The 10,862-nt window shown below is 32.1% G+C and overlaps 1 protein-coding gene and 1 long non-coding RNA gene across 3 annotated transcripts; one reads left to right on the forward strand and one right to left on the reverse strand.

Moving 5' to 3' along the window:
- The first annotated feature begins 1,739 nt into the window (after positions 1-1,739).
- LOC128216192 (putative nuclease HARBI1) lies at positions 1,740-3,514 on the forward strand. The gene is made up of 5 exons (XM_052922765.1): positions 1,740-2,178; positions 2,427-2,539; positions 2,704-2,815; positions 2,980-3,088; positions 3,232-3,514. The coding sequence occupies exons 1-5, from the start codon at positions 1,740-1,742 to the stop codon at positions 3,512-3,514; spliced, it is 1,056 nt and encodes a 351-aa protein (XP_052778725.1).
- Positions 3,515-3,644: 130 nt separating this feature from the next.
- LOC128218145 (uncharacterized) lies at positions 3,645-10,389 on the reverse strand. 2 transcript variants are annotated; one of them, XR_008258331.1, is made up of 7 exons: positions 8,621-10,389; positions 7,817-7,881; positions 7,098-7,259; positions 6,228-6,287; positions 5,964-6,029; positions 5,468-5,509; positions 3,645-5,307 (listed from the first exon to the last, which is right to left on the reverse strand). It is a non-coding gene; the product is annotated as an uncharacterized LOC128218145 (long non-coding RNA). The 2 variants fall into 2 exon arrangements; XR_008258330.1 differs by lacking the exon at positions 8,621-10,389 and having other exon boundaries at positions 7,817-8,210.
- Positions 10,390-10,862: the final 473 nt, after the last annotated feature.

Genomic DNA, 10,862 nt, shown 5'->3' on the forward strand with positions numbered 1-10,862 from the left:
CATTATTCATTTTTGTTGTAAAATGACGTGTTGGTATTCACTTTAAATAACACTGATACGAACACATCAAACAATTACGGTACTTGACCAGATGAAAAGTTAGAAATTGCTACAAAAACCTTTGCAAAAAGCAAGAATGTATTTTTTCAACTGAATGTCGTTAATAAAGTTGTATATAAATCGATACTATAAAATAGAAAGTAAAAATGGAAGGAAACGTAATAGTTCTCAAGAGATAAAATAAACGAAGCTTATAGTCGTATGAGCAGGTACTGATAAGTTTGATTATATATAAGTATAGTGGTTATTTGTAATTTATTAGTGCAATATAGTTTACTTCATAAGTAGCAATAACAGCATGACGCCGTATTTAACGCTTCTATATTCTGCACAAATGCTAATACGACCCCTCACTCAAAATAACTCCCGCAAACATTTATACCAAGTGCCGAAAATGGTACCAAAATCATCATGAATAATTTATCTATCAACTGAAGTAAGGGTTTAATTTCATTCTATGAGACAATGTAAAACGAGTAAAAAGTTTCAAAAGTATTTTTTTTTAATTTGCCGTTTGACGGTCTTGGGACGTTTTGACTGACATTTTGTTCTTCCGTTGTTTTTTTCCAGCTATTTTAAGAATTGTTTTGAATGTGAATGAATAACTTTACCAGGATACATTGATGTCTCCTGCATCAATGGGTATAACTTTTAAAAACTATTATGGAGTTTTTCTGTTTTTATTTTTACAAAAACTAAAATACGGGATCAAACATGTTGATTTATACCTCAAACTCGAAGGAGAAAACCAATGCATCATCGAATTTCTGAAAATTTATTCATTTATCTACAAAGTGATAGCATCTGTTTGATTCAGTAATCTATCGCATTTTCCGCAACGGCTATTTATAAACTCATCGTTTCTGAGAGTGGCCAAAAGCAAGAACAATTTGATGACTCATTAGGCATGCAACCTTACAAGCCGGGAGTATCCGAATTAACAAGAAGGTATTTTTTTGTTTACTTAATATGCCAACCTCTGTTAATGTAAATTATATTGAGTAAAAATTGAGGTAGGTTTATGCATATCATTGTTTTATTAGGTTTAGATTGCTTTTTATTAGGTGTTGTCAGTCCTTGTTTTAGTCAAATGTTTTATAACTTAGTACATTAGTCAATTGCAATTGCTTTTATTTTGGATATTGTGATCGGTTTTAAAGAAATCAACAGACCGGATTCTTTAGCTATCTGGTCACTTTCAGTTTAAAAACAAGCTCCTGCTTCAATTTCAAAGAATAATAAGGCATGTCATGATGAATAGTGCACAATAATATCTTTTTACAATTTTAGTAAAACAATCAGGTGACTGCGCAAATGTTTTTTTTTATGTTAGACAGGATGTGTTCTTGAATGCTTAAATACTAATTGATTACTAAATGGCAATTTGGCAGTCATATTTATTTGAGCCATTCTAAAAAATAGATAACAGTCTATCCAGTTATAGTTAAATTGTTCAGTTCCATGCCACCTTTAATGATCTGAATGCCAGGCCCCATTATCACGAAAGAACTTAAGACAACGTTCTGACTCAATCTCAAAGAATGAACTCAAAACAGGACTCATTTTAAGTCAAAACTCATTTCGTTGTTCACAAAAACACTCAGTCTCAAACTCAAGAAATCAAGCTTAACATTTGAGACGGCCTTGTAGCACTCTCAATTTTTGTCTCAAACTCAAAAATGGCTGACAACTATGTAGATATATTCCAGCGTTTGCAGAGATTCGCTATGTATGGTCAACAGCGGATTCCAAGAGTGTTAAAAGACAGGGCCAAACCGTTGGAAAGTTTATCAGGAGTGGAAGTTCGGGAGAGATACCGTTTTTATCCTGAAACAATCGTAATGATAGTGGGTGTTGTTTTTAATGAACTTGATGCTGCAACAAGACGAAGCTTGCGACTACCACCTCTGCTCTCTGTGCTTGTAACACTTCAATTTTTCGCCACGGGAGCTCACCATTTGTTAATTGCCGAGATTCATGGAATTTCCCGTCCATCTGTGGGGCGTGCCATAGACAGGATTACCAACGCACTGTGCAGGCACATCAACAAGTTTATAAGCATGCCTGTTAATGATGCAGAGAGAAGAATAGAGAAGAAGGAATTTTACAGCATCGCTGGTATTAAACTTTTATATTTATTAGCGTTTTGATTGGTAGTTAATGTAATTAATGTAAACTTCCGGAAATGCCGTTACCTAGTGAAGGTTAAGTTCAACTCTCTTAATGCTGCATGCTAGTTTCGACAGTTACGCCCCTTGCCTTAAATAACTTAAGGAATCATAACATTGCTTTATTGTTCATTTAAAACCACACGTTTGCAATACTTGTTTACTGTTAATTGCATTTTGCGCTATCTTACTTTTCAGGATTCCCGAACGTGCTGGGGTGCATAGACCTCACACATGTCCGCATCAGAGCCCCAACACATAACGAAGCAGATTTCGTAAATCGAAAAGGGTTCCATTCAGTGAACATTCAGGTTTAATAGTTTTCATTACCATATGACAAAAAAACCTAATTCAATAAATGAATCATCAAATTAAAATGTTATCATCCCCATCATATAGGTTGTCCGAATAGGTATGTTGGTGGTGTTGATTGAAAAGGTTACTTTCTAATTTTCATATTGTTTTCATGTGACAGATGGTATGCGATGCTCGCTTAATCATCATGGATGTTGTAGCCAAGTGGCCCGGGAGCGTACAAGACAGTCGTTTATTTAGGGAAAGCAGATTATTTGGAGTGTTGGAGAATGGTATTGAGGCCAATTTATATATGAAAAGCGTTTTATTGTTTCAATTATAAATGACGTACAACACACCAATTGTACTTCAAGCAAGGCACTGTCCCGTACTTATTTTGCGACAACAATCAATGTACTGCACTACACACTTTTTGAAAGGGAACTGACTTTTGCAGGAATGGATGGAGTGTTGCTAGGAGATAGTGGCTATGCATGTAAGAAATACTTGATGACGCCATACCTAAACCCCCAGACTTCAGGCACAGGAGAGGTATTGCCGGTCATGTTCAGTCGTGTTAGTTTTAATGATATAATTCCGACATGACATAATTATGGAACTTTCTAGTCAAAGATAGTATAATTGTTATTTTAAATAAAGATTTATGTTAAAAATAAATTCTTATCAACCAAATTCTGAATGATTTCAGATTTAACAGATCACTGTGTAAAACTAGAGTCATCATCGAACAAACGTTTGGTGTTTTAAAAGGAAGGTTTGCTGTTATGTCGTACGGGATAAGGACATCCGAGATGAAGACTTGCAGGACGACAATGGCGTGTGCCATCCTGCACAACATCGGGATTAAGCCGGGAGACTCATTTGGACGCTTTGTGGTCGAGTCCGACAATCACCCAGATGCACCGAACCAACCGGTTGATGTTGCAGGAAATGCCTTTAGGGACTTTGTCAGCACGACATATTTTTCGTAAAGTGTACTGAATCAGTAGAAGAGCAGTATATCTGCTTTAATTGATTATAACTTCAAGATGGCTGTATTAGTAAGAGGATAGTAAGTGGTAAATATACAATGAACCAGTTTTCTTTCGAACGGTACTTGCGTTTTTATTTATTTTTCAAACTTTAACGACGGAAAATACAGTCTAATGACATTATTTACAAATTTATTTTAATTTAGCAGGAGAATAACCAATATTAAAACATCGATGATACAATAATATAACTACGTTTAACTCAATCAATTTAGATAAATATAAGCATATCACATTTGTTACATCAAACTTTTTCGAATCAGAATAGGTATTTTTTGGAGTGTTTTGTTTACTTGTATATGCTTATACTTGACAATGACAGTTCGGTATGACTATTGAACATGCACTAATTCATATGGAAATAGGGTTTACAATTGTCACAAACATCAATTTCATCAAGTTTCTCAAAATGTACATGAAATAAGTGCACAATATACATGAATAGTATGAGCCCATAACCATTAAAATATCAGTTTTGAGGTACTTATAATAAACAATAAAAGCTAATTGATTTACTTCAATGCCATTGATTTTCACAGTATCTCACAATACTGTCAGAAGTCAAGCATGAAGATGCTTAGCACTACTTTGGATGTTTTCTCTGTGATTATATGACATTAAAATATAACAGCATTTACTTTAACAATCACAATTTAAGTTATGGCAAAACAGTGATTGGTCTCCATGGTAACATTTCTTAACAAAATTTCAAGTTAATAATTGCTTATCTGAACAAATATCATTTGCAGCATAAAACACTATTTCAGAATCATATCAATGGAGCAGTCAAGACTACACAAAAAAATGACAATCTGTACAAATGAATTCACATGAAATACTGCATTTACAACTTAATATTTTCCTGGAATACAAAAAAGAAATATCAATTCTGACATTCAGTCTTGACATGTATAACTGCTCCACATATGGTTTATATAACATTGTTTGACAACACATGTTCAGTACAACAGACCGAGATGTGGTGTACTATCCTATTCGAAGAAATGCATATCTTGTTCTCAATAGCTTAACTACAAAAAAGTAACTTAATCGAAAATGGTTGCAATTGTGTCATCAACAATCCAAACGATAACAGTAGCCATACACATATTTCGATAGGCATGATAAGGTAGTCATCTCTGAAACTTGAAAATAATCATTGATGCTAATAAAGTTGTATTTGCTGCTTGTGAAAGGACTATATATATAGGGCATAAGACAAAGTCTGAACAGTATCAAAGAATTAAATGAAAATACCATTCTAGCTACTTGTTTAACTGTTTCTAAAGTGTACACTATTATAGCTTTTCATTTCACTGTTCACATGTTATAGATAACATAAAGTTCTTAACATTATTTTGTGTTGAACATCATGTTCAGAAAAGTAATACAAGATGAATTCTCGAATCTATGAACACAACTATATACAAAGAACTAATGACATATTGCAAATATTTTTGTTTAAAAAAGAGATTTTCACAAATTCAGTAGACTTTTCAATTTTTAATTGTTTTAACAGAAAATTGAAGAAATAAAGGGTTTACAATTCATTGAATGGTATGATAGAACTATTGCTAAACACTTGTTCAAGGTTTGTTTCAAGTATTGCTTTTTTCAGTTCAAATAACTCATTCTCATTGGCGACTCGGTTCTCGGCCAACTTCAGTTCTACTCTGGCTCTCTTTTTTTCCAGCTCATACAGTTCGTCCACCTCACCTGATCGTTTCAAAAGCCTGATAAACATAATAAATGCAAACAACCATGGTAAAAAAAGGATAGATAGAGTCAGTTATATAGTTTCAGCACATAATGAAGTGAATGAGACTCATGAAATTTACTAGACTGTGGTTTTCTTCCTATAATTAAATACAAACTTTGCCCAAAATAACATACATTTTCTCTGCATTTTCTCTGCAAATACACATGGAACTTCATCTGAAAAATAAATAAACAACCTAATAAACGTAATAAACTGAAGAATAGGCATGAACATTTAAATTTGTTTTCATATTGTTATCCTATTCTTAATACCAGTAATTTTCATATATTGCTTTAATAGAAAAAATGTCTTTAAAATATCAGATTATAAGATTATGCATGTTTAAATACTGAACTCATTTTGAAAAAAAATAGGGTTTTTAATATTAGCAATTATAGCCTATTAACTTTATGTATCAGTTAGGTAAATGCAGAAGACTAAAGTAATTGGGCAGACGCTTTTCTATATTTTATAGTTACAGTGATCTTGAACTTGAACCAAACACAATCAAAAGCAATACCTAGCTAGTTTTCACTTATAAGCTACTAACATACCAATTTTCATTACTTTCCATCAATGCTACCTGACATTGTCGTGCCGAAACCAATCCCTAACAATGACATCACATACCTGTTGACAAAGACATCAAAGCACTGCCACTTGCACAGGTACTTGTAGTCTGTATATATTCTACAGCTGAAAAACATTACGAAAGTTAGGAATAATATACTTTTTTTTCAAGTATATATTCAAGCAAAATAATGAAACAACATTGGACCAGACCTCCTTTATATTTTGCTTGTACTGATAAAACCGGAACAAGAACTGTCCTTGTATCATTTCATAACTTTTGCCAACCTGAATTTATACATGTTTAAATTGAATAACACTTACATGTATGGTTTTCATTGTTCCTGCTACATGCACCAGTTTCAGGTTGAGAGCTGTCATGATCTACAACAAAGTAGAAACAAGAAATCATAACAAGTATCATGCATGAGTGAAATATTGTGTCCAAAACAATGGACAGAACACCAAAGTGAATTTGTGTCAATTTCCAGAACAATATTTCACTAGTAAAATACCAAATTGCTGACACTTGTCAATTATTAACAAGCCATTAAAGCTGCACTCTCACAGATTGAATGTTTTGAAATCTTCTTTTATTTTTTGTCTTGGAACTAGCAAATTTTAGCGAATACATGGAAACCAAATTTAAAGGACTGGTGACAAAAATTTAGATTGCAGATTTTCATATTAAAGTTCAAAATTTGATGCATTTTTCTTAAACCGTTAAGAACTATTAAGCCTTAAACCATTTATTTTCGAACGGAAATATGAAAGTCTACAATCTGATTTTTTGTCAGCAATTTTATATAAATGGCTTGAAGATATTTATGCAAAAAGTTTGCTCCTTCCAAGACAAAAAATAAAACGTTGTAAAAATGGTATAACTATGAGAGTGCTGCTTTAAATAGAGAAGCAATTATTAAACTGATTTTTTTTCCAATTTGCAAGATAAACATACTTCACATGAACATTGGATTGGATACATCACGTATTCCTCAATATTGTGATAATTAACTTATTTATAAAATGATATGGTGTTCCTTTATTAATATTTGTGTGAATACAGGTTCTGTTATTGTTTAAGTATACAAACTTAACATAACATGTTATAATCAAAATAATATAGTCATGTAAATGTAAAATTGATTAATCATATAAGTCAAACTTTTAATTTATACAAAAACAGTTATATACCGTTCTCAATGATGAATGAGTAGGACCCACTCTCAACCCCGCCAGCAATGCCAGTCAGTACATGTGTGTCCTTTAGTTTGTCTAGAAGCAAATTATCGCATGCTGAAAACTGCTCTCCAGGTCAACTCCCAGTCTTCTGGCTGCGAAAGAATTTATCCTTTGCTGAAAAAGTATGAAAATTTTCAATCAATTCAATTTAAATATCCCCGGCAAATTATGCACAATTCAAAGCAAATAAATTATTAATTTCACCTTGCAATGATAAAATGGGAATCCAAGCACCACAAAGAAACTAAAATCAACAAACTATTTCTAGAAGGAGACCCCCAAACCCATTTTCAATTACAGATGTTTGGGTTTAAACTGTGGGATCACATGTCCCACATAGATGCCAATTTATATGGCTACACATGCAGGACCAACAGTATATAGAACAAGCTAATTTCTGCATAACAGGTTATTTATTCCTTCACATATTACACCTTTAAAATTGGGAAGTTTTAAAATTGAGAAAAGTACATCATCATGCAAAAAAATAGACCTGATATAGTTTGTTTTTTTTAAACTGTATTTTTCAACTTTATTATTATATCCATAAACTTTACTGCATAATAGAGGATTTTATACAGGTTTTACTGTTTTCAAGAACTAAATTCATATAACATTTTATCATAGAAAATGGCCTAAAGCTACATTGTTCTGTTAAATTTTTGATTTACCTCGTTGCTTTGAGCTCTGATACATCTTCCGGACCTCTTCCACAGTTCTGCGTGTACCACCACAGCTGAAGTAGGAGTACAACATCATATACAAAAAATGCAACACATACTGAAAATCACATTATACAAATGTAGACCATTTAACACAATAATGTCCGGCATGCACTTTAGTTGTCACAAAATAGTGTGTAGTGAAATTAGACACAAATTTATATATCGTCCCGGGATACTGCTCTTGAATCTTAAAAGTTGCACTAATTTCAAGGAATACAACAGCAAATACTGTGAACATAAAATATTTCAAAAGCATCAGAAAATATTAAAGCTGAACTCTCACAGATTGAAGGTATTTACAACCCTTTAATTGTTTGTCTTGGAACGAGCCAATTTTTTTGCCAAAATCCATGGAAAGCAGTTATATAAGACTGCTGACAAAAATTAGATCGCAGATTATTATATTTAAGTTCAAATTGATGTGTTATGCATTTTTCCTAAACCAACAGTAACGGTTTAGCCCATAAAACATTAATTTTCGAACGGAAATATAAAATTCTACGATCTGAATTTTTGTCAGCAGTCTTATTAGACTTATATAATTGGTTTGCAGATATTTACGCAAAAATTTGCCCTTTCTAAGACAAAAAAAATGAAAAGTTGTAAAAATGGTCAATCTGTGAGAGTGCAGCTTTAAGCAATGGTACCACATCCTAGTTTTATATATTAAACGCATTAATACTAGGGAAAGTTTAACTTAGAAACAAAGTGAAAATAAACACCATGAATCATTTGACACTTAAGACTTACGAATTTATTTCCATTACGATCTCATCCCATTTGGCCTCCTTGGCCTTATTTCCGAGAGTGGCCCCTTTGAACTTTCCAAAAAGTGAATCATGTTGATTCAGTATTGTTGACAGAGCGGAGTGCCGCTCTGAATTAGTCCAATTGTTCGAGCGCTTCTTTAACTCGTTCATTTTTGCCACTGACAGACGACCCCGATGATGACATAAGCTCGCGGTTCATCTTCCAGTTGAAGAGTATTTAGCGAAATATAACCGCTTACGCGAATGCAGATCGATAAAGTTGAGACTGAGTTTAAAACTCGGCTGAGAACGGTCTCAAATTATTTTGTGATCACCAAATTGAGTCGGATCTCAACTGAGTCAAAACAAATCTCAAGTCAAACTTTGAGTTTAAGTTTTAGGTTGAGTTCATTCGTGATACTGAGGCCAGGACTTAAATGTGCTTGAACTGCTAAAAAGTAAACTTAAGACTTGATGGAGATGTGGCGGGTTTTTTCTGTTAAAACCATTCCAAATAGTTAATTAAAAATAGTCAATCTGAAGTTCTTTAGTGTTTATGCGCATGCTTCTGCAAATTGGATTGGCCGACCAATCCATATTTAATACTTTAAAAGAGCCAGACAACCATAAATCATTTAAGCAAATGACTACGCCAAGTTTCAAATAAGTGTTTTATTGGTTATATCAATTAAGTGGGTTAATATGAAAAATACAGGCTGGCTTATATATATATATATATATTATATATACATTTAAAGTAAAAAAGTAAGCATATTTTGAATCTTCGAAACAGTAAATTGGATGCCTACAAATTTTAATTGGTTAAAGATAAGAATTTATCACAAAGTAACTTATACTTAAATAATGATAAGAAAGTTGCAAATCTCAAAATATCAATGTTTAACATGTTACTTTCAGGAAACATGTGTATGTTCTGTATACTTTCAATCTAAAATCACTCTGTGTAAAAATTATTCAACTTTTCAAAGATTTTCACTCTTTACAAATTGATTGGATTTCCTGTTATGATATAAGTTCAATTGCTGTCATTACTTTTTAACTCTGCTGTCATTACTTTTCAACTCCCTTCCTTTTTATTTCATCTTTTCTTCCTTTTAGATATAAAGCCATATTATACATTCATGTCATTTCAATTCAGCCACTGAGAGAGATGGAAAGGATTGCAGAGCTGAGATAATAAAGATGCATATTAACCATAGAAAATCTTATTGTAAATTATTGGGAACTCTTCATAAACTTTGACATAAATTTTGTAAAATGACACATTTTACTATTTGTAAAATACATGCTTTTCAATTGACATTTTGTTCCGAGCTGTGAAGTTGAATTGATTCTTAAATTGATTCTGATAAGTAGTCGACATGTATCAAACATAAACAGTAACACACTTGTTTGTACTTTTATCAAATTGTTTTTGTTCTGTTAAAAATATAATAGGGACTTTTATGAGGAATAAGTTGGAAAGGAAAAATAAATTATAAAAAATCAGTAATTTGCTAAACAAAAAATGGACAAAAATGTTGAACAGAATGAAGTTTTAAATTAGAAAATATTTATTTATCTCTGAATGTTTGTCAACTTTATTATGATCATATGTGGTATCATGATGTTTTTAATTTTACACTGTATGTTTACATTTGTATATGTATGTTGCCGTATACACTGAATGCATGTAGTTCATTTTGTTTACATGTGTATTAGAATCAACATATTATTTTGTTATATTTTCAGGCTTATGATGGTTTCTGAAAAAAAGGCCAAACAGTTCTAACATTGAGCCTTAAAAAATCAACTTGGTGTAATTTGACAATATTCCTCAGAATTGACGGTGGTTGTATCATCCAGCAATCATACTATGAAGTTTCTCAAAGATTTTCATTCTAAAATATGCAATATTAGAGTACAGTTTAGCGCAAAGAGTATTAATCTTCTGACGATTAGATGTAACTGTACTTCAAAATACAGCATGATCAGTTCCTGCATTTTTGAGTGATTACAGAGTGAATATGTTTCCATATTAAATGTTGCCTTTCCATGCGTAAAATTTCACATGTAATGAATGGTTACAAATACATGTATACACTTTTTGATTCAAAATATAAGCACATTTTTTCCAACAATTAAACACTTAAGTATTTTAAATTTGGTTTGAAACAGAAATATTGCCCTGATGTGTTTTTTTTTCTAAAGAATTAATAGAATGTATTCGCGTTTAAAGTTAC

The sequence above is a fragment of the Mya arenaria genome, chromosome 14, assembly GCF_026914265.1.
Source record: "Mya arenaria isolate MELC-2E11 chromosome 14, ASM2691426v1".
Taxonomy (NCBI): Eukaryota; Metazoa; Mollusca; class Bivalvia; order Myida; family Myidae; genus Mya; species Mya arenaria.

Excerpts from the sequence above, each read along its gene's own strand:
- LOC128216192 (XM_052922765.1), top strand. The coding sequence starts at position 1,740 with ATGGCTGACAACTATGTAGATATATTCCAGCGTTTGCAGAGATTCGCT. Across the intron at positions 2,540-2,703 it reads TCCATTCAGTGAACATTCAG|ATGGTATGCGATGCTCGCTT; the intron begins GTTTAATAGTTT and ends TTCATGTGACAG. Across the intron at positions 3,089-3,231 it reads GGAGAGGTATTGCCGGTCAT|ATTTAACAGATCACTGTGTA; the intron begins GTTCAGTCGTGT and ends GAATGATTTCAG.